The sequence below is a fragment of the Euleptes europaea genome, chromosome 1 (assembly GCF_029931775.1).
Source record: "Euleptes europaea isolate rEulEur1 chromosome 1, rEulEur1.hap1, whole genome shotgun sequence".
NCBI classification, from domain to species: domain Eukaryota; kingdom Metazoa; phylum Chordata; class Lepidosauria; order Squamata; family Sphaerodactylidae; genus Euleptes; species Euleptes europaea.
The window spans coordinates 122,913,228-122,935,807 of record NC_079312.1 but is presented as its reverse complement, the minus strand read 5'-3'; the positions used below and the strand labels follow the sequence as shown (position 1 = coordinate 122,935,807).

The 22,580-nt window shown below is 44.1% G+C and overlaps 1 protein-coding gene across 1 annotated transcript; it reads right to left on the bottom strand.

The window, feature by feature from the left end:
* Positions 1 to 100: 100 nt before the first annotated feature.
* Positions 101 to 16,207, bottom strand: DHRS7C (dehydrogenase/reductase 7C). Its single transcript, XM_056861854.1, has 7 exons — positions 16,062 to 16,207; positions 15,443 to 15,602; positions 10,232 to 10,344; positions 8,333 to 8,543; positions 7,133 to 7,225; positions 4,981 to 5,136; positions 101 to 389 (listed from the first exon to the last, which is right to left on the bottom strand). Exons 2-7 carry the CDS (start codon positions 15,594 to 15,596, stop codon positions 181 to 183), a joined length of 936 nt encoding a protein of 311 aa, XP_056717832.1. The 5' UTR covers positions 15,597 to 15,602; positions 16,062 to 16,207; the 3' UTR covers positions 101 to 180.
* Between the last annotated feature and the right edge of the window lie 6,373 nt (positions 16,208 to 22,580).

Below are 22,580 nucleotides of genomic sequence, written 5' to 3'. Positions count from 1 at the left end.
CCTGGAGTGCATTTTTTAATGGTAGTTGAAAAGATTACAGTTCCCAGCTCCACTGCCTCCAAGCGTTCAATCATGGAACATATTAGTAATTCATCCAGAGTTGTATGGCTTTGACACAGTGAGCCCATAAAATATGGGGCTCTGGCAACCCTACTGCCAGAGAAGGAGAGTCAGGCACAATCATTTTTCATCTTCAGTTTTCCGCTTTTCTTTAACCCCAGCAGCAACAACAGCGAAAAATATATCTGGGAAGAATGTGCGAATGTAAACAGCAGCCTTTGCAATGGGATTTGCCATGAACACTTCCTGTTTCTTCCTGTTCACTGTTCGCAGAATTTCTTCTGCTACCTCCTCTGGGTGGACTCCATATGCCATTTTTCTGGAAAAGACTGAGAATCAAACAGAGAGGAAAGTGTCAAAGCAACTCCCACCATTGTGTTACATGTCATTCTCTTTGCATTTTCAGCACTGTGTGAAAGTGGATCCTTGTCAGCTTTAGGCCTAGAAATTTTATAAAGGAAAATTAAATCAAAGTAAAAGACATCACTTGAATGCGTTGGAGTGAGCCCACACCATTCTAAGGAAAACAGATTTTAAAAAATGATAAAACTTTTTGAAATGATGGGAAATTATTGCAAGCCAGCGTGGGGCAGTGGTTAAGAGCAGCAGACTCTAATCTGAAGAACCGGGTTCGATTGCCCACTCCTCCTCACGAAGCCTGCTGGGTGACCTTGGGCCAGTCACAGTTCTCTCAGAACTCTCTCAGCCCACACTGAGGCAGGCAATGGCAAGCCACCTCTACGTCTCTTGCCTATGGGGTTGTCATTAGTCCATTGTGACTTTCCACCACTTTCCACCACCACCACTGCAATGATGGAAAACGCAGAAAAGTTTCGTCCTCTTCTTCCTCTCAACTGCAGTCTCCCAACCAGCGTAGCTATTACTCAGTGTGGGTCCTGCAACCGTGGGAATCAACTTTCCTGCAGTTAGAAATGACTGATGTGGGGAAGGGAAAGATCTGCTACAATCTGTTCCTTCTGCTGATGAGATCATGACCACCGTTTTGAGGGTAGCCTAGAAACACCCATAACCAATGTCAGTGGTACTACAAAAATACATCTGGAAGTGGCTAGAGGAAAAAAAAGAAAAGAAAAGCTGAAAGAGAAACTGACTTGCTTTCCCCCCAAGGCCCTCTGAATCAGGTGGCTGGCGTTGGCAGTGAGGGAGGTAAACTCAAAGCAGAGTATTTACTCCCCACCACCAACCCAGGGGCTGAGCTTCAGGGAAGCACCTTCTGCTCCTACCACACACCTCCTTAAATAGGGTTGCCAGGTCCCTCTTCACCACCGGTGGGAGGTTTTTGGGGTGGAGCCTGAGGAGTGTAGGGTTTGGGGAGGGACTTCAATGCCATAGAGTCTAATTGCCAAAGTGGCCATTTCCTCCAGGTGAACTGATCTCTATCGGCAGGAGATCAGTTGTAATAGCAGGAGATCTCCAGCTACTACCTAGAGGTTGGCAACCCTATCCTTCTTCTTTCATATCAGCAAGCTTGAAGCGTTTCTTTACAGTGGTCCACTCATTGTCTATGAGAATTAGAAGCACTGTAGAAAACAAAGGGGGAAAGTATAAAGGAGGCTTCCAGCATCACTCCCTTCCCTTGACCAGCTGATGTAGGTTTGAATCAGAAGCTGTGGGCTCCAAGGCCAACTCCCTCTCCCAGCTGATGCTGCTGAAAACAATATAAAGAGATAATCCAAGTCTCCCTCCTTCCCCTGCTTGGACCTTTAAATCTAAAATCAAACTGGTTACAGATAAGGAGTGAAGGGTAACTGACAGGGTTGCCAACTCCTGATTAGGCAATTCCTAGAGATTTGGGGGTAGAGCTTGGGAAGGGGCTTCAGTGGGGAATGATGGCATAGTCTACCTTCCAACGCAAGTATTTTCTCCAGGGCAACTGATCTCTCTGGCCTGGAGAACAGCTGTAATTCTGGGAAATCTCCAGGTCCCACCTGGAGATTGCCAAGCCTAGTCTAACTGAACCCCATGGATGGCTGGAACCTGTGACCACATTGTCTTCCAGTTCCTTACCATAGGGACTCACCCCTGAATGATTTCTGCCCCAGTCCCTCTCCCCCGTTTTCCCTGTGATTTTGGTTATAAAACCTGTGTAAAAGATCCATTTCATACGCATCTGAAGAAGTGAGGGCTGACTCATGAAAGCTTCTGCAGGAATAAACTTTGTTAGTCTTAAAGGTGCCACCTCTTTTACTTTGCTACAAGAGCCAAACACAGCTGCCCTGTGGCAGTTATCCCCATGCCTGAGCATAATGTCTTTACAGAATTTATGAATGTGAAAACTATAGGCATACAAGTTTTCTTTTTGCAGGTGGAAACAAGCTTGCCAGTGGCATGGTGTAGAGGCTGGTGTTCCATAGGGGAAAATTGGAATAGGATTCTGGAAAACCTGGGTTCGATCCCCACTTCTGCCATGGAAGCTTGCTGGGTGACCTTGAGCCCATCACAAACTCGCAGCCTGGCCTACCTCACAGGGTTATTGTTGTAAGAGAATGGAAAACAATGATTAAAGCTACTTTAAATCCCCACTGGGCAGAAGAGCGGGATATAAATTAATTAATTGATAAAAAATGAAAAGTACAGAGCTTAAACACATAGAGCTTCTGGGCAAATATGATGTGGGGTGGTGGGGGGAGTGGATATAATTTTGCTGCCTCTGGTATGCACATTTAGTGCACACTCATAACATCTGCACTTATCCACTATGGCAGAGGTTCTCCCACCTGTGCCTCCCAGCCCTCGCCACTGCTAGAATGAGCAGTGGGGGTGGGATGGGGAGGGATATTATCAATGCATTAATGTCCAGCTAAAACTCAAAATAACATCACTGATGCTGTAGGGCTTTACTGATCTCTGTGTAGAGATAGACAAAATCATAGTGTGTTGGTGACATCACTTCCATTTCTACATATGGCCTGGCAAAATGCTAGAGCGTCAGTGACGTCACTTCTGGGTTTTATCTCAGAGTGATGTTGAGGCATCGATGTTGCATGCACCTGGCAACCCTAGCACAGACTCACTATGGCCTTTTATGCACAGGTTGTTTCCATGGTGATCACCCTACCTCCCGACTACTTCGGGGCTTTGTTTTCATTACACAAGTCTTTCCCAGCCTTTAGAAGTCACTTTGCTCTGTTCCCGCATTTCCCCCATGTTTTATGGATGCAGCCAGAAACAGCATCCAGGAAACGCAAGGGAAACACGGGGAACACATGAAGCTGCCTTATACTGAATCAGACCCTTGTGTTTATGCAAAGCAAGCATTTGTTATGACCAAATGGGGGACCTCAGTATTGTAATAAAACGGTCCCAATATATATCACATCTATTCACAAACCCAGCAACCTCGTCCCACCTTGCAACGCCCACACACACGTTAGAAGAGGAGCTTTGGAAGTGCTCCACACAATGATGGTATGCGGATAGGAGAATATATTAGAAAGTGTAAGGGAGGTGTCCAATAAGTTAAGGAAATAGGATGTATAGAATGGTTTCAGCAGCTAGCTGATAGAGAAAATGAAGGCGACCTGCACAACCTGACACTTATGCAAATACAAACCCCAGGATTATTTTTCATTTACAGAATTGGTTTCCAAGTTTAACAGGATGGGTTAACATACTTGTGTACATTATAATTTGATATTAGTTATTTCTGTTACTGTTATGATTATGCTTTATTGCCTCTCAAATTGTATGCCAGCAATATTTATACTTTTTAGACCACAGCCTGCAAGTCACATGCTTGTGTCAATCCATCAGTAGTTTGGGTTCTTCTTAACCCAAAAATGGGGGACTTTAGCGAGAATTCTTTTATATTGGTTTGGCTTAAGAAGAACCAATTTTATTAATCTGTAGCGTAGAAGCCATATGAAGACCTGACTTTTAGCTGACCCCATCTCCAATTAGGATCTTGACCCTAAAGGGCATAGGAGATTGCATTGCTAGGAGCTAGTCACCCAAAGCACATTAAGTGCTCCAAATCATGTTTAGAGTAACAAGGTCATTTAAACAGGCAGCAAGATTTTCTGCTTATGAATGAAGGAAATTGTTTTTGTACACTGGTTGACGGGCAGAACAGGCAGTTTATCAGAGACCTGGACATGGAAAACTTATTTTGGAACAGGATATTTCCAAACAACTTGTAGTCATGATTTGTAAAACCTCATCTCCTGGAGAATTTGGGAGGAGGGGGTCGTTTGAAACCCTCTCTCACGGTTTAGGCTATAAAAAGCTAGTCCAGTTGTCCAGTCGTCGTCCTTCCACGGAGAGACCACAGACCCATTGAATGGTTGCCATCTCTGTCTCTCTCTTTAGAAGTGACCCATAGGCCTCTGTAACTGTTTGTCTGTACATCAAATGTGTGTGGGTTTGTTAAGTTATGTCTTATATATTTTCCTAAAACAGTGTTGTTTTCTTCTTTGCTTTATATTCTCTTGTAAGTACAATAAACTGCATGTTTTACTGGTACATGTTTAATGTGATGTTTGAGCAAAGTGTGTATGAAAGGTCTGTCTTTCCTCTCACATCCTCTTGTCCTTGCTTTTGGTGAGTAAAGCACCCAGAGAAATTCCAATTATAAAAAGAACCGAGAAAAGAGAGAAGCAGGAAAAATTCTCCCAACACCTTAGTCCATCTGCATGCCAAGCAGATGCTCTGCCACTGAGCCACAGCCCCTCCCCAAAGGGGAGAGAGCGAAGTGGCTTCTAAAGGTCAGGAAAGATGTGCATAATGAAAACAAAGCCCCGAAGTAGTCAAGGGGAGGGGTGATCGCCATGGAAACAACCCGTGCATAAAAGGCCAAGGACTCATTTCACCTTCACAGCCACACTGGCCTATTCAAATCAACTTCTCTCCCACTTCCCCCTTCACCCTCATCTTCACTTCAATGTATTATGTGAAGCTTACATTTCCATATTGAAGAGTCTGATTTGCTAGGCTGTGGTTGAACATGGTATGAGCGTATGAAACTTGGAGTCACGGTACTGACACAGACACCAAATTCTTGCAGCTCGGCTCTCAAGCAGTCAAAGAATCCCAGTGCAGCATGCTTTGAAGCAGCATCTAGGAATAAAGAACATGGCATCATAAAATGAAAAGGAAAAAAAAGACATTATACTGTTTCCTCCCTCGGCTTTTCTGATATTTGGGCTCAGTACTGTCTTTCCATGTACAGGAAGTTGAAAACCATGATTACTTGAAAAATCCTTTCTTTTACATTACTGTTCCAGTTCATATGCCAAATAATAAAATGGATGTGTAGTGTAATGGTTAAGAGCAGTGGGTGGTTTGGAGCAGTGGACTCTAATCTGGAGAACCAGGTTTGATTCCCCACTTCTCCACATAAGCGGCAGATGCTAATCTGGTGGACCAGGTTGGTTTCCCCACTCCTACACATGAAGCCAGCTGGGTGACCTTGGGCTAGTCACATCTCTCTCAGCCCCACCTACCACCACCACCACCACCACCTCCTCCTCCACCACCACATTTACAAAGGTTATTTGTTCAACTGCAATTGTACGTTTTTAAAATTGTTTTATAATCAGGGAAGATTATTGATTGTTGCAGACACATAATCTGGGGGTTATGTTGAGGCAAATGAATTTAGAAACATTGGATACTGAACTATTACTCTATTGAACCAACAAATATTGATGACAGAATGGGGGAAAGTTTTTGCTGAGGCAGGATGCTAAACGTCACATAGTGGCAAATAATTAATCAGTTCAGTCTCGGTATGCTGAAAAGAAGATTCCATCACCTTATATGAATATTAGCAATGAACTAAATGTTCTTGATGAGGTTCTTTTAAAAGGTAACAGGATAGTGGTGCTCTTTAATCTAGAAGAGGCATGTAAGCATGGAAACATGGAAGTCATTTGGGAATGGAGTAGTCTACAAGGAGAGCAAGAGATATTATGTACTGGCTACAAATTAATACAAACATAAGGTGGTCACTTGTGAAGATGTTATTTGGCAGGAAAGCCAGACATCAGACGAATGAATTAGAATGAATTAGAAAATAGTCATTAAAAGAGAATTTAATAAAAATGAAATAGAAAATAAATTAGAAGTTGTTATATGATAGGGATTTACACCCCCCATGAAAGGAAAAAGCTAAAATGAGGTAACTCAGTGGAAAATATGGGGAGATAAGGGAAGTAGGGTTGCCAGGTCCCTCTTTGCCACTGGGAGGAGTTTTTTGGGGCAGAGCCTGAGGAGAGCGGGGTTTGGGGAGGGGAGAGACTTCAATGCCATAGAGTCCAATCGCCAAAGTGGCCATTTTCTCCATGTGAACTGATCTCTGTCAGCTGGAGATCAGTTGTAATAGCAGGTCATCTCAGGCTAGTACTTGAAGAAAGGGAAGTCAATTATGAATGTGGGCTTCCGACTCAAGAGAAAAACTTGAACACTGCAACAGTGGTTGCCAATGGGGATTCAAGTACAGATGGCGCTAAACACCTGATACATTCAGGTCCAGTAAGAAGAGGACATCCTCAAAGGCTTATTGAAAATTGCTAATATATTAATGGATTAAAATAATATGAACTATTAATCTTATTTTGTTCTAAATAGCTATAGATGTTTTACCATGTTACTGAACATAGGGATAGATGAGTTGATAGTATATCTTTAAATATTGCAGCATACAGAGAGTTGCAACTAAGAACAGCTAGCCAGTTGTCAGCTGGTCCACGGCAGTTAGAAAAAGTGGAGTAACGTTTAATGAGCAGATATTGTAATGTACATAAGCAGATATTGTAATGCTTCATAATACAGATGTATGAAAGACAGCACAAAACAATGTAATACTCTGCAATACCTGACAGAACCCTCCAACCAAAGGGTGAGTGGTGAGTGGTGAGGTTCTCCAGTCAGACTGTGACGTCCAACTGAAATTAAGGTATATGCTGTAGTAAAGCAGACTCTTGCTTTTCCCTAGAGGGCCCAGAATTCCCTGGCTTGGCCATCAAATGGATTTTGTGAAGCCACAACATACTATATTCAATGACAATTAAATAATGTAATAAATAGTTGTCATGTAGACTTGTAAACTTACAGGCTGCACGAAAAGGGACTCCCAATTTCCCCTGGATATTATTGACCAACACAATTTGACCAGTTCTTCTGGAGATCATGTTGGGAAGAAGAGCTGAAGGTGAAAGATGACAGAAAATTAGTGTGAGATTAATTATTTAAACTTCAATCCTAGTGTTTGTTTTCAGTGCCTGGATCAGTTAAAATCAGGGTCAGAGAAATGTAGGGGTTGATGATAGTTTTTAAACCCAATAACATATATAATCAGGGCTTCACTGAACTTAATTTTAAATATCATTATAGTACAAACAATTGTTATAATGCAGTCTCTGCCTAGAGAGTTTGCAGTATGTATTAGATAAACAAAAGCAGAGGTTGGAGGAGTGAACAGAGATTACTTAAGAAGTGTTTTGCAAGATCCTATCAATGTCCATCTATTCTAGCATAGATATGTGCAAACCCTGTCCCTTTAATACCACGAAGGTTTCCATCTTCCTGCGTGCTAGCCATGGGTAATCCTTGCAATATAATGTGCAATCTCTTTGGACATCTAAATGACAATTTTCCATGAATGTTTTGAACTATTTATTTTTTAAAAGCAGTAACTGGGTTCACTAAGCACATGAAGCATAGTCATTGACTTAAAGCTGCATCATATGGCCCGTTGAGAAGCACATCTCCAATACTGCTAGGGTTGCCAAGTCCCTCTTTGCCACCGGCAGGAGGTTTTTGGAGTGGAGCCTGAAGAGGGGAGGGATTCCATATGCCATAGAATCCAACTGCCAAAGTAGCCATTTTCTCCAGGCGAACTGATCTCTATCGGTTGTAGATCAGTTGTAATAGCAGGAGATCTCCAGCTATTACCTGGAGGTGGCAGCCCTTAATACTGCACTAGAGAATATGGATGTATAATTATCTGAAACTGGCTTGTATCAATGGGATTTAAAACCACCTATGCTAGTTGAAGTCATTAAACATTAAGAGCTTGTGCCACAACAGGCTTAAATGGGTTTCTTTCAGCCCTGTGACCTGTAGTTCTTTAGGGGGGGGATAGGAAGCTGTATCACAAAATTCTCATCACCCTTGCTAAACTAGAACTAGAATTCTTTGGAGAAAGCCATGACAGTGAAACTAGAATAAAAGTTTGTAATGTGTATATGCCTGTAGTGTATTAATTGGCCCTTGCAACAGGATTTTAAAGGGGCATTGTTTCAAGTAATACCTTTGGTGAGAGTTATAGGTCCAAAATAGTTGGCATCCATAATCTTTTGGTCAACCTCCAGGGAGATATTCTGCACTGTTCCCTTCACCTTTGCACTAGCGTTGTTAATGAGTATATCAATACATCCATAGCAGTCAAGGATTTCTTTAGCTACATCTTGGACACAGTTTACATCAGAGAGATCTAGAAGGACAAGCTTCGGTGTGAACGTCTACAAAAGAAACAACACTTTGTTGTTGCAGTGTACCATTACCTGTAGCATGGAGCTGTTTCCACATTCTGTTTGAAGAAGAAGACAATATATAAAAATGGGACATCTTCCATAAATTTTAGAAAGCAAATCAATTGATGGATCATTTGGTATAATAGTCTTCTGGACAGCTTTATGTATAATACCACGTCTAGGTTTACCAGATCAGATTACCATGAAGCAAATTTTAAATGATTGTAACAGCAAACTGCTGAAGTGCACACTATTGTTTAAAAAGGTAAAGGCAGTCCCCTGTGCAAGCACTGGGTCATTACTGACCCATGGGGTGACGTCACATCCCGACATTTTACTAGGGGTGGTTTGCCAGTGCCTTCCCCAGTCATCTTCCCTTTACCCCCAGCAAGCTGGGTACTCATTTTACCAACCTCAGAAGGATGGAAGGCTGAGTCAACCTTGAGCCGGCTACCTGAAACTGACTTCCATCAGGATTGAACTCAGGTCGTGAGCAGAGCTTTTGACTGCAGTACTGCAGCTTACCACTCTGCACCACGGGGCTCTACACTATTGTGTAAACATTATAAATATAGTTAGCTTCAATTCCTTTGATCAAGGTGGCACTTTTCATGATCATGCAACTTGTTGCTGACTATATCTGGACTTACCCTGTTCTCACTTTGCACATCTGCCTGACCTCATACTTGGCTCAACTGGTTGGACAAAATATGCATTGAACTGACCTTTTAAAAACACAGTGGACATTTTTGCATGGTAATTAGCAGCGCGTTCCAGGCTGAATTGCCCCGCATATTTTTTTGAATTTTGCACTCTGAATGGTCATTCCAGAAGTGACTGTGAAGCCGGCACATACCAGCTTCGCATTAGTAAAGAGCCCATTTAACGTGACCTTTGGTGTTTGCTGCGAAGAGTCCCCCTCAAGGAACTATGCAAAACAACAGAGGCGCGTTAGCTATGCAAATGCTAATGGCTATGCAAACAGGAACAAAGGAGTAGGTGAGGGGTGTGTGGAATTTCTCCTTTTGCGTTGGGACCGTGAATAGGCATTTTTAAAGTCGCATTTTAAAAAAGAGCTTTGAGCGAGCATCAAAATTAACCATGCAAAAATGGCTACAAAGAAAGACCACGTGTATGCTTTTGTGAAGTGCACAAAGCATATAGGTGTGTTATATATAATGGTTGTTTTAAAATTGGCAATGTGAAATCCACACCAAAAATGTTCCCTAACTATGCTTCATAATGCTTTAACTATGCTTTAACCATTCAGAGATATCTTATTGAAGTTGCTTATTCCTTATTCTAACTGCACTGATATGATATACTCTATTTACAATGCTTTCTACTTACATCACATTATAACATGAAAGATCATAGGCCACTCTCTTTTAAAAAAAACAAAATGAGTATTATTCTGTTGGATGATTGTTGGTGCCCTCAGTGTGGAAGGCCGACCTAGATGACCTCCACACCTCACCAATTACCATGTCTTATATTCCGTGGATATCATAAATTTCTTAACGGCAAGCACATCTACATCATAACCTGAGGCAGACCCCTTAACCTGTCCATAATACATTTATTCAGTGGGAAAATGTGAACATGTATTCTCTATCATCTGCCTCACTTCATGCAGAAGAATCCTGCTGATTTTAAGGTCTTGACTGGATACTCACTGCACGAGGATCAGCCGCGCTGTTTAAAGCATCATAGAGAGCTTCTAACTTGTCCAAATCTTTACCACACAGAACTAGCCTAGCCCCACCTGTGTGAAATACTCGTGAGCACTCTGGAAAAGAAAGCAAACCACAGAGCAGGTTAATATGACTTGTAGCAACACACTTGTATTCTTGTTAATTTGCAAGAAACAGGGTTAATACAGTTCTTCTGCAAATAAGTGTACCTGCACACCCTTGGTTACAGTTCAAATAGTGAAACCTTAGACAGCTGAGAAAATGTTCCATATACATTGACTACAACCAATAAACTATATATTTGAGCATGTGTGTGTGTAAAGTGCCATCAAGTCGCAGCCGACTTATGGCGACCCCTTTTAGGGTTTTCATGGCAAGAGACTAACAGAGGTGGTTTGCCAGTGCCTTCCTCTGCACAGCAGCCCTGGTCTTCCTTGGTGGTCTCCCATCCAAATACTAACCAGGGCTGACCCTACTTAGCTTCTGAGATCTGACAAGATCAGGCTAACCTGGGCCATCCAGGTCAGGGCATAAATGAGCATACCAGCACTTAAAATTTATTTACAGACTGAGTCCATGAGGTGGTACAAGTAGCAAGGGCACAACAACTGCTAAGCTGGATGCTGTGTGAAAAATTAGGCAAGTGGACCTATGCAGACAACATGAAACCATGGATTCCAGGACTTACCTGGAGCCCACTTTGGTGGCCCGGGTGGGGGAGGCGGCGAAGGGGAAGCTTCAGGGGCGAGCGAGGCTTCGCTCACCGCAGCAAAGCTTGGGTGCGGCTTTTGCCTCCCGGCCTCAATGCTCAGCTGTTGTTCAGGGCTGTGGGCGTTCAGCCTACTGGCTGCATTGTAGGCTTAAACAAGCCTATCAGCAGCCTGGTGATGGGCGGGGCTTAGCTGGAGCGAGCGGACGGCAAAGGAGCAGTTTTCACTGTGGTCTGCTTGCCTGGCATAAAAAGGGGGAAGGCTCAGCGGGTGTCTTCAGTCTGCCTTCGGCTTTGTCCCTTGTTTGTTATTCTTGTTATGTCACAACTTTGGCGGTGTTAGCATGGGGCTGGTTCAGTTTCTTGGGAAACGCTGTTGGGTATTAGAGAGCGAGCTTTGTTACATGTCAGACAGTTAAGGGGTTAATATTGTAACTGACCAAATGGCCAGTTTGTGGTGGCCATTGCAATCGTGCCCGAGGGTCAGGTATACAACTATTTTGCATGTTCAACTGCTTTCGATTTCTTTGTTAGAAGAGAAAGTAGTTGCCCCACTTTTTGCTTGACAACCAAGCAGGCAGAATGAGAGGCTCTCCTTTCGCTAAGGGTGCCTACTCATAAGTAAGCTTAGTGCCTTGCCAAAGGCTTTTGGCAAGTATAGGAACATAGAATGTAGACAGATATTATTTGTTTTGTATCCCAGTGATATTTTTCCCTACCCTGAGTTAGAGTAAAGATTGTTTAACACAAAGACAAATGCTTTGTGTCTTTTGTGCGTGTGTGTGATCTCAATTCTCTATAGTTCAAGAGGAACGATCCAATCCCTCTGATTTGGTAGCAGAAAAATTAAGTATCGGGGTTCCCTTTACAGGAACTGGGGCCTCAATCATCCCCAATAAACGCGGCCTGCAGGCCCCTTTTCACGGTTTGGGGGATCCCGATAAGGGATTTTGGGGGAGGCTCAGGTAGGACATGCCCAGCTTGGGGGCGGTCCAGGTCGCCTCCTTCCAAGTGGCGGGGGAACGACCAAGTGGCTCATGCTCAGGTGTATTTCCCAGTACTGCCATCCCAGGCCACTCCCTGCGGGCTCACGGGGAGTAGGAGGTGCTCATCGCCCGCATTGGGGTCGGTCGATGCCCTGAACCAGCTTCCATGCTACGCCAATGCAGCTTCAGCTTTTGCCAGTAAACAGTTGTGGCCATTTCATCCAAAACCTTTCCTTTCCTTTTATCTCAGGCTCATCTGACCAATGGTCCTGAGCACAACATACGTAGAGTAAAATAATCTTAACATTGTGGGATGTTTCATCCAAAACGTGTGTTGTTCAGTTATTAGTATCCTTCTCCTCTTAGCCCTGGGCTGGCAACAGACATGAACACATGAAGCTGCCTTGTACTGAATCAGACCCTTGGTCCATCAAAGTCAATATTGTCTACTCAGACCGGCAGTGGCTCTCCAGGATCTCAGGCAGGGGTCGTTCACATCACCTTACTTGCCTGGTTCCTTTAACTGGAGATACCGGGGATTGAACCTGGGACCTCCTGGGACATTCTCTTTTCACTGCAGTGGGAAGCACTGTGAACTGCTCTAGCCACTTACATTTTTAGGCTGCAGCCCTACCACTCACAGAGCATATAAAAGCCTCTTGAACTCCCTCTCCTCTAGAGATGACGATTAATAAAGAAGCTACCATCATCAAATTAAAAATAAAACAGGACCTGCCCGCTGGCTTACAATGTAAAATTAAGGACCAGATGCATTAAAGAGGAAAGAAGCATAAAACAGATGAAGGTCAATCAGGAAAAGGGAGGTTGAACAACAAGAAAAATGTTACAATAAATGTAGGAAGAGAACGAACTTATTTTGGGGTAGTGCCTGCAGAAAGAAAAGAACAAATTCTAGAGGCATTAATCAGCTGAAAATGGCAAGGGCACTGAAAATTGATGTAGAACAAAAGGGGAAATGGATACTGGAAGAAAGATAAATCAAGATGAAAACCTTTATTTCAGTTAAGCAAAAGAAGATTGTCAAGTCTTTTTAAAACTTCACCCACATTCTTATAGGCCATAAATACAGCACTATTTCCCCCCAAAACGTATTCTGGCCATTTATGCATAGGAGGTTTTGCCTTGGATTTGCTGCTGTGTAGATGCACATTTTCCCCATCTGAATTCTCAAAACTAAAAAATAAACCCCCGTGCAGAGTTTTGAGAATTCAGATGGGGAAAATGTGCATCTAGAAAGCAGCAAATCCAAGGCAAAACCTCCCATGCATAAATGGCCACTATTACCTGTATGTACAACTCTTGGCAATAATTTCACACAATATTCTTATCACCTTCAGAAAAAAAGCTACATTTTTCTTGTCCTCTGCATGTTCACACTGTCTTTCCCTTTCCATGTTTTTTACTTCCATTATCAATCTTGCTGCAGCCCAGGAACATTCAATGCAAAGCTCTACAAACCCACTACTGTGGAATTAAAACGGTATAACCTGTTGCTCCATATTTTTCTAACTTCCCCAACGGTGTCTGCCAAGTTGTACATCTGAGCCGGGACTTCTGTCCATTGACTTCTCCTATATCCACCACACGCACCCCCCAACACACAGTAAGCCCTAACAGAGAACTCCATACCACTGATGAAGATCACTTAGATTCCCCTGGCACTCTTTGTAGCTATGTACCCATCTACTGACTGAACCATTGCTGCCTGTTCAAGTGCTTAGCCCAAAAGCCTGCAAACAATTTAGCTTCAGGATAACCCTGCACATGTCATTTTTACTTGTTCCAAGCCTTAAAGCCCAGCATTTAAAGGATATTTTTTGGATTATAGAAAGAATAATCTATTTATAACTTCTTGCTGCCACCTGATAGTTACTGTACGTGCAATTAGATCTCACTCCTACAGCATAACCACCCTGCTATAAATAGATCCATTTATATCATCTGAGACTTCACATTTGTGGAGGCAGCTTTTCAACTAATTCTGGATCCACCTGAGTGTCATTCCTCTAGGCCCAGATTTCCCAAGCCGAATCACAAGAATGGTGTGAGGACACAACTCTTTGAACAAATATGATGTATCGATTATTGTTAATTTTTTTGTGTGTGTCAAGAATGGAGAAGTTTTGTAAAGTAGAATTCTAGAAAATGTGCTGTAAAAATTCCGTATTTTGCCACAAAAGGGCCTCATTTTTTGCACAGAATATGTAGGGCATAGTGGACAAATCTACATAACATTTATGTACATTTTAACCCTACTTAATCCTTAGCTTGTTGCTTGGTTTGGCAGAAGTTCAGAAGCCACTATTTTTTCATCAATCTTGCAAACAAAATTAAGTTTGCCAAATAGAAGAAGAAGAGTTGGTTTTTATATGCCGACTTTCACTACCACTTAAGGGAGACTCCAACCAGCTTACAATCATCTTCCCTTCCTCTCCTCACAACAACATACACCCTGTGAGGTAGGTGGGGCTGAGAGAGTGTGACTAGCCCAAGGCCACCCTGGAAACAAATCCAGTTCACCAGATTAGCCTCCGCCGCTCATGTGGAGGAGTAGGGAATCAAACCCGGTTCTCCAGATCAGAGTCCACTGTTCCAAACCACCGCTCTTAACCATTACACCAAGCTGGCTAGTGAATTTGGTCCAAATGCAAGGCATAGTCTATGAATGGTAGCTCTTGGTCTGAGGCAACATGAACTAGATGCTCTATGATGTTGTCAAGCATAGGTGGATTAGGATAAATAGAGGAGTTTGGAGACCCTCCTCCATCAATACCATGACAGGACTCACACTGTCGGTGCGCATGAGCACACACACACACACTATGCTATACACTACACATTGCCCTTCAGTGCTGATTAGAAATGTTTGGTTTCTCCTTCCCACTTTCCCAGTCTTCCCTGTACAATCATGAGGTCTAGATAGGGTTGCCAACTTCCAGGTAGTAGCTGGAGATTTCCCACTTTTACAACTGATTTCCAGGCAAGAGAGATCAGTTCACCTGGAGAAAATGGCCGCTTTGGAAGGTGGACTCTATGGCATTATACTGCATTGAAGTTCCTCCCCTCCCCAAACCCTGCCCTCCTTAGGCTCCACCCCCAAATCTCCAGGTATTTCCCAACCTGGAGCTGGCAACCCTAGGTCTAGAAATTATGTTGTTAAGTGAAAGCTGAGATTCTCAAGATTCAGGATACTTCTTGGGGTTCAACAGTCAAACAGCTGGGCGAAAACGCATGGTCGCTTTAGCCTCCTTTATTCCCTGTTTCAGCCAGGATCAAATGCACATTCGGCGAAAATGTATGCGTTCAATCCTGGCTGAATCCTGGCTGAAACAGGGAATAAAGGAGGCTAAAGCGACCGTGCATTTTTGCCCCTAGATTCCAAGTGACACAGTGCAATCACAGCAATTTAAGTTTCTAGAATGTGGGAGTTGTGTTGTGTGGCATGATATTAGTTAGTCATTTGTTGCACCGGCTTACCCTTGCCCATACCAGAAACAGCGTCCGTGATCACTACAACTTTACTCCGCACAACAGATTTTGACATCAGCTGAACAACTGACCGATAAATATATACTATCCCACTGATTCCAACTACAAGCAATGGGAGAATAAGCACAGCCAGGGCACCCATCGTCACCTGATAGAAAGGAAAACAGATTTAGGTGATGGAATAGATTGGTCATTTTTGCCATAGACACAGTGACAATTTTTATTCTTCAATAAACGGCAAGCAAGCAAAGAACCAGTAACATTTCACGCCAATTCTTGAATTATAATCAAATATTACTCATTCAGCCTCTTTCAGTGAAGAGCAGTTCTATGAAATTGCTCAAAGCAGCTCTTTACTTTGGACACTCAGGGGTTTCAACTATATCATATTTTGATCTTACAAAACTAAGAATATAACAAAATACTAAAATCATTTTAGGTTAATTAATTCCACCTCTCCCTTATTGCACAATATATACAAACAGGTTAATAAGATTGCAATAATAATTCACTTGGAGAGAGAGAGAGAGATTACCCTGAAACTGAAAGACAGTAAATCTTACAAATTTATACCCATTTAATATACACCAGAAGTACAATAACTTACTTGGAATTGCAAGCAATCAGCAAGCTGATAAGGTGTTCTCTCCTGCCAGCTAGTTTATATTAGAAGTTTAATTAAACTCCCAGGCATTTTTGGAAAGGGGAAGCACTCCATGTTCTGAAGCCTTTTGCCTTGAGCAAAGGCAGCTATGTATAGTGCTCAGCTGCATGACAGACTTTAAAAAGTAAATATAGTACCCATGGTCTGAGCCACATACCTGACCTATTTAGTTTCACAGGGGTTTGAAGCCCTTGTAGAGCTTGCAAGAGTGACTAATTTGACGATAGAAAGATATCATTTTTGTGTGGGAGGGGGTTCAGCAAGAAAGTCAGGACAAAACTAAATTTGTTCTTACAGCTTTCATTCACACAGGGCATAGAAGGTACATTTTAGAAGCCCCAAGACAATTGTGACGCTTTTTGATCGTTCCTTCAGTGTTACGTAGGAAAATTAAGCCTGGTCTACTTGACACAGACTAGGGAGATGACAGAATTCTGAGGTGGAAAGATGGGCTTTTCCTCTGCAGGTAGGCAAGGCCAGTTGTCTGGACAAGTCACCCAAGCAACTGCTTGGGGTAGCACAATGAGGAGGGTGCCAACACAGCATATGGGCTTCAACCCATCTGGTAGTAGGGTGGCAGGAGGAAATAGGAGCTCCTTGGCCGGGGCAATAAATATGTTGAAATGGCCCTGAAGGTAGAGAATCACATTTTTAATATTCCCCCAGCCCCATACAAGAATTCCTCACAAAAAATTAGCACACCAGGGAGAAATGTTCTGGCCTAGCATTCGGCATGTTCTGCTAGGTTTCTGCTTACAATGAATTATTAATGGAAAGGAACTTTGAGAAATGTAATTTGTAGCAAATAAATAAATACACAATCATGCTTTTACCTAGCTGGGTTTGCAGCAGGTTGTCCAAAGAAGAAGAAGAAGAGTTGGTTTTTATATGCCAACTTTCCCTGCCACTTAAGGGAGAATCAAACCGGCTTACAATCACCTTCCCTTCCCCTCCCCACAACAGACACCTTGTAAAGTCAGTGGGGCTGAAAGAGTGTGACTCGCCTAAAGTCACCCAGCTGGCTTGGTGTGTAGGAGTGGGGAAACAAATCCAGTTCTCCATATTAGCCTCCGCTGCTCATGTGGAGGAGTAGGGAATCAAACCCGATTCTCCAGATCAGACTCCACCGCTCCAAACCACCGCTCTTAACCACTACAGGAGACATTCCAGTTCCTGGGTCAATCCTTCTATCAGTAGCACTTCCATTTTGTCAAGATTAAGTTTCAACTTGTTAGCAGTCATTTATTTATTTGTTTGTTTGTTTATAGATACATACATACATACACCACCGTCTCTGGCACCACAGGGCTCAGGGCGGCTTCCAACAGATAATGCAATAAAGCATAAAACACATAAATATGGAAGCATTTAAAACATATAATAAAAACTTAAAACCCAATTTAACAAAGATGGCACCCTGTCTCAATGGCCAGCTTCTATGATATGTTCTTGTCAAGGAGGTTTGCCAAGGTGTTAATCAGAAGGTCGGTCATCTCCAAGGCCCAACTGGCCTAAACTGGGGAGACACCAATGGCGAGGATGGTCCCAAAACTGTCTCCAGGCACCAGTTCATGGCTTCCACAGACTTGAACACATAAAGCTGCCTTATACTGAATCTGACCATTGGTCCTTCAGTCAGTATTGTCTACTCAGATCAGCAGCAGCTCTCCAGGGTCTCAGGCAGGGGTCTTTCACATCACCTACTTGCCTAGTCCCTTTAACGAGATGCTGGGGATTGAACCTGGGACCTTCTGCATGCCAAGCAGATGCTCTACCACTGAGCCACAGCCTCTCCCCAAACATATCCTTCCTTGGATCTGTGGCTGGACAAACAGATCCTTTCTTGGATATGTGGGAAGCTCAAGATAGAGCTGAGTATCATCCACATATTGATGACAACCCAGCTCACATCTCCAGATGACCTCTCCCAGATATCTAATCTCCCATTGTAGGGATTAGAACTTTTAAAAACACTACAAAATTGCTTTAAGGCTATCTTCCTTCAGACTAAAATAAACGAAGGAGTTACAAAGGAGCAGTATCTCTGAAGTCAAGCACAGGAAGTCCATCAGAACCTTTCTGCTATGAAACTTTCAACAGCTAAATTTCTGTCTTCAGTAGTGTGTGTGTGCATGCGTGTGTGCTATCTCAAGCAGAATAAAGTTCAAAAGGTGTTTGTACTTGTGGCCCCGAAGAGACATCTTGGCCTTTTGGTTGACTGGAAAGAAACCCAAGCACTTTGGGACCAACTGCCTACAACTTTAACTGATAATATGCCAAGTCTGACACTGTTCAGCATGCCATGACAACCTTTTAAACTCTTGTTCCTTCCACCAGACAAAAATCCACTAAGGAAATGAAATTCATTTGACAGCAGAATGTTTCTCTCACTGTGACTCAGGGAAGCTGAGGAACTTCAGGTAATGCTGCACCTTTTGCCATTCATGTACAGCACATTTTTCTCTGTTCGTTTTCTTTTTTAACCTTTATGCCCTGGTTGAGATTGGGCTATTGGGGTAATTTAAAAAATCAAGGGTCCTAGGGCTCTATGGTGTCCATTCTATGGGGTATGAATAATGAATTCCCATTGTTGGAATATATGTGTGATATTCTGGCAGAATATATGCATTATTTATATACCTTCTGAGGCAAAGTTTGCAGAGACTCAAGCTCTTGAAAATCGTCTGGACTTTTCTCCTCAGCTGCAAAGGATTTCTGGAAGTAATAACTATCTTCTGTGTCAGCAAAGCACCAAAGCTTTGCCCAGAGATGACTTCACATTGATCTGATTCTCTGTACATTCCCAAATAGAAGCAGTCTTTAAGCAGAGGCTGGACAAGCACCTGTCAGGGATGCTCTAGGCTGATCCTGGATTGAGCAGGGGGTTGGACTAGGTGGCCTGTATGGCCCCTTCCAACTCTATGATTTTATGATTCTGAGAAATAATTGCTAGAATAAGTACAATAACTGTAGCTTGAGATTTCATTGTTGCAGTCAAATCCAGAGGAGACTTTGTTTGGAAAAATGCACGTTCCATTTTTAAGCCCACGGCATAATCATGAAGCTAGTTTCAGAAGGGAACAAATCTTGTTGGTCTCTGAGGTGCTACTGGATTCATATCTAGCTAGAATAAATATAGGTATTTGTATTGCATTTCAAGGGTTTCTTTACACAAAATCTGTTTTTTTGCAATTTCAGTTATTTATTGTACTCATTGTATACATTACTCCACACAGAAACTTGATACAAAGAAAGAAGGGAAAAGAAAAAAAGAGTGTTTAGAACAATTCATAACAAACAAAAGGATGTGCCTTATCTGTAACTTTTTCATTCCAAACACACTCTTTCCCCCCAATACAAACTCTTTCTTTGCATGAAGGTTATTCATTACTTTACAGTCACCACCCTCCATCACTGTTAAGAAAAAAGATTAGTACTTGTTTGCTGATGGAGAGCAAAAGGAGAGGGATATTTGTTCTAGACCAGATATTTCTTGGGTGTGCAGGAGCTCTGATGCGCTAGGAGGACAAGCATGAATTAAAAGACAAGGCTTAGACTTACGCAAGCCCAGTTTCCGGCATATGCTGGGGGAGGGGTGGGAGCTGGCACAAAGACAGGGGTTTGACTGCTGTGGCAGGGCTCAGCTGGGCAGCCTGCATACTGCCCTTCCCCACCCTGCTGCATACCTTCCTGGCCCGCCCATATGGCAAATGACCAATCAGGCCCTTGGTCAATAGGGGTGGGGCCAGCAGGCAGGTTCAGGCCTGAGCTTTGCACTTGGCTTCTCCAGCTAGGTAGTTGAGAAGTCGTCCCCTTCCCAGCTGAGTTTGCTGCCTAATTTGTCCCTCCCTCCCTATACTTGGGCTGTTTGGTTTTTAGGTCAATTTCATGTCAATTCATCACAACTCTTGGCGGTTTTGGCATGGGGCCGGATCCATTTTGGGGGGAAAGGCGGCCTGCGTGCCCCCTTTCCCCATTAAGGGGATCCTAATAAGGGGTTTTGGGGGAGGCCTGGAACAGGGACATGCCCAGACGGGGGCTGTTAGGATTGGACATGCCCAGTTGGGGGCTGTCAGGATGGGACATGCCCAATTGGGGGCTGTCAGGATGGGACATGCCCAATCCGGGGCTGTCAGGATGGGACATGCCCAGGCAGGGGCTGTCCAGGTGGTGGCCTCCCGCCAAGTGGAAGGGGACCCACACAGCAGGCTGCCGTCCAAGCTGGTCCCACACACTGCCATCTCAGGCTACTCCCAGCAGGTGGGCTGGGGGGTAGGATGCTTCTGCCGGCAGGCAGGTTGGGCCGATGCCTTGGATCCAGCCCCTATGCAACGCCAATGCCACAACAATAAAGTTGTGGCCATTTCCATTCCAGCTACTGTCTTCGTGTGTTTAATTGTATGCTACGGTCATCATAGCATTAGGATCATGTGGGTTATTGCATGCCAGGAACTGCCAGGGGGAACTGCAGTAAGAAGCTGGCTCCAAGACACTCCCCAATTCGGCATTATGCTGGAAGGTCTTTTCTGCATGGCTGTTTCCCTTGCCAGCAACTCTCCGATGATTTCGGGTCTTTGTGTTGCTTATGAATGCCATTTCTGACCATCAGAGGTCGCCTTGCTCTCCCCCTGCTTTTCCCCACGTTTTGCCCATGTTTTCAGATTTGAGATAAAACAGGTCTCTGAAAACGCTGGCAAAATGCGGAGAAACTCGGGGGGAGAGCAAGACGACCTCTGATGGTCAGAAATGGCATGCATACCATATTTTTCGCTCCATAAGACACACTTTTTTCCTCCTCAAAAGTGAGGGGAAATGTCTGTGTGTCTTATGGAGTGAATGTGCGTCTTATAGACCCTAGCCCGGTCCATCTGGGACTCCCAGAGCCAGGCGGAGGGACCCCCTCCCCTCCCGCCAGCCGGCTGGGTGCGTCGGAATGACGCGAGCCGGCTTTCCCCGCCCCGACGGCCAGCTGGGAGGCGGGCAGGTCGCACAGAGCCATCTGGGTGCGCTGGAACGACACGAGCTGGCGTTCCCAGCCCCGATGACCAGTTGGGAGGTGGGCGGGGCGCGCAGAGCTGGGTGCGTCGGGACGGGGCGCTGGGAGGCGGGTGGGGCGCACAGAGCTGGGCGCATCGGGATGGTGCGCTGGGAGGCGGGCGGGGCGCACAGAGCTAGACGCGTCGGGAGGGCACGAGCCGGTCTTCCCCGCCCCGACGGCCAGCTGGGAGGCAGGCGGCCCCGCACAGAGCTCGCTGGGCACATCGGGACGGTGCGAGCCAGCGTTCCCCGATCCGACAGCCAGCTGGGGGGGGCGTCTTATGGTCAGGTGTGTCTTATGGAGAGAAAAATACAGTAATCAACACAAAGACTAGAAGTCATCTGAGGGGTGATGGCTTCTCTGAGGTCATGTATGCTTCTCCATTCTGAGTATACAGGTCCTCTGACATTGAACGTAATGCCTGCTTGCACTGGATATACTTGTGCATATTAGTACACCAGTGACTTGTTGGATTGTGTGCACTAACTTCCTAAGGCTATCAAGAAATGTACAGACGAGAGGGCTCTTGAATCTAGATTTTTGGGGGTTGTGCTCAAAATTCTACCAAGTCAGGGAGTGGTGTTAAACAGTGCAACAGTCTAATTTTACTCTGGAAAGGGGTTTAAACTACAGGATTTCAATGAGTAGGGTTCGTGTTCTCTGCTTAATCTGTCCAAAGCAAAGCTCAAAGGCACCTAAGCAGCTGACCATTTATCCATGCATAGACCAGACCACCTGACTTGACTGGAGAATTAGCAGGCAGAGGAGAGGGGAGTGTGTTGCAGTTTGTGAATGGACATGGTTTGCCTCCTTCAGTGCCTCAAAATGCTGCCAGAAAGGAAAGGGCAGATATGTTTGAGTGGTGGCAGGTATCCACCCCATATGATAGGAGGGAAGAAGAAGAAGAGAGTTGGTTTTTATATGCTGACTTTCGCTACCACTTAAGGAGAATCAAACCGGCTTACAATCTCCTTCCCTTCCTCTCCCTACAACAGACACATTGTGAGGATTAGCCCAAGGTCACCCAGCAAGCTTCATGTGTAGGAATGGGGAAACCAACCCTGTTCACCAGATTAGAGTCCACCGCTCATGTGGAGAAGCGGGGAATCAAACCCAGTTCTCCAGATCAGAGTCCACTGCTCTTAACCACCAATCCCCTCACACACCCAGATCCCACTGCCTCTCAAATATTCATGGGGAAGGAGAGTGGGAGAAGGGGTAGAGTTTGTGACTTTGGTGAACACTTGTAGGAATAAGATCCAGTTTTGCAAACTTGCTGGTTTTATTCAAACTTCCTATTTTGGTTTCTTATGATAAAACCACAAATCTTTATTTATTTTTGCACCAGTTTACCCCAAGTATCTTCTGTAAGAATACATGTTTTTCAGCTTCCTACGTGCATTATTTATATATTTATTTTATTT

What these genes read in the sequence shown, in the direction of transcription:
- DHRS7C (XM_056861854.1), bottom strand. Translation starts at nt 15,596, where the DNA reads ATGGGTGCCCTGGCTGTGCTTATTCTCCCATTGCTTGTAGTTGGAATC. An exon ending in GCGCGGCTGATCCTCGTGCA is followed by an intron (nt 8,544 to 10,231) that starts GTGAGTATCCAG and finishes TTTCTTTTGTAG; the next exon opens with ACGTTCACACCGAAGCTTGT. An exon ending in ACCTATAACTCTCACCAAAG is followed by an intron (nt 7,226 to 8,332) that starts GTATTACTTGAA and finishes TTTCACCTTCAG; the next exon opens with CTCTTCTTCCCAACATGATC.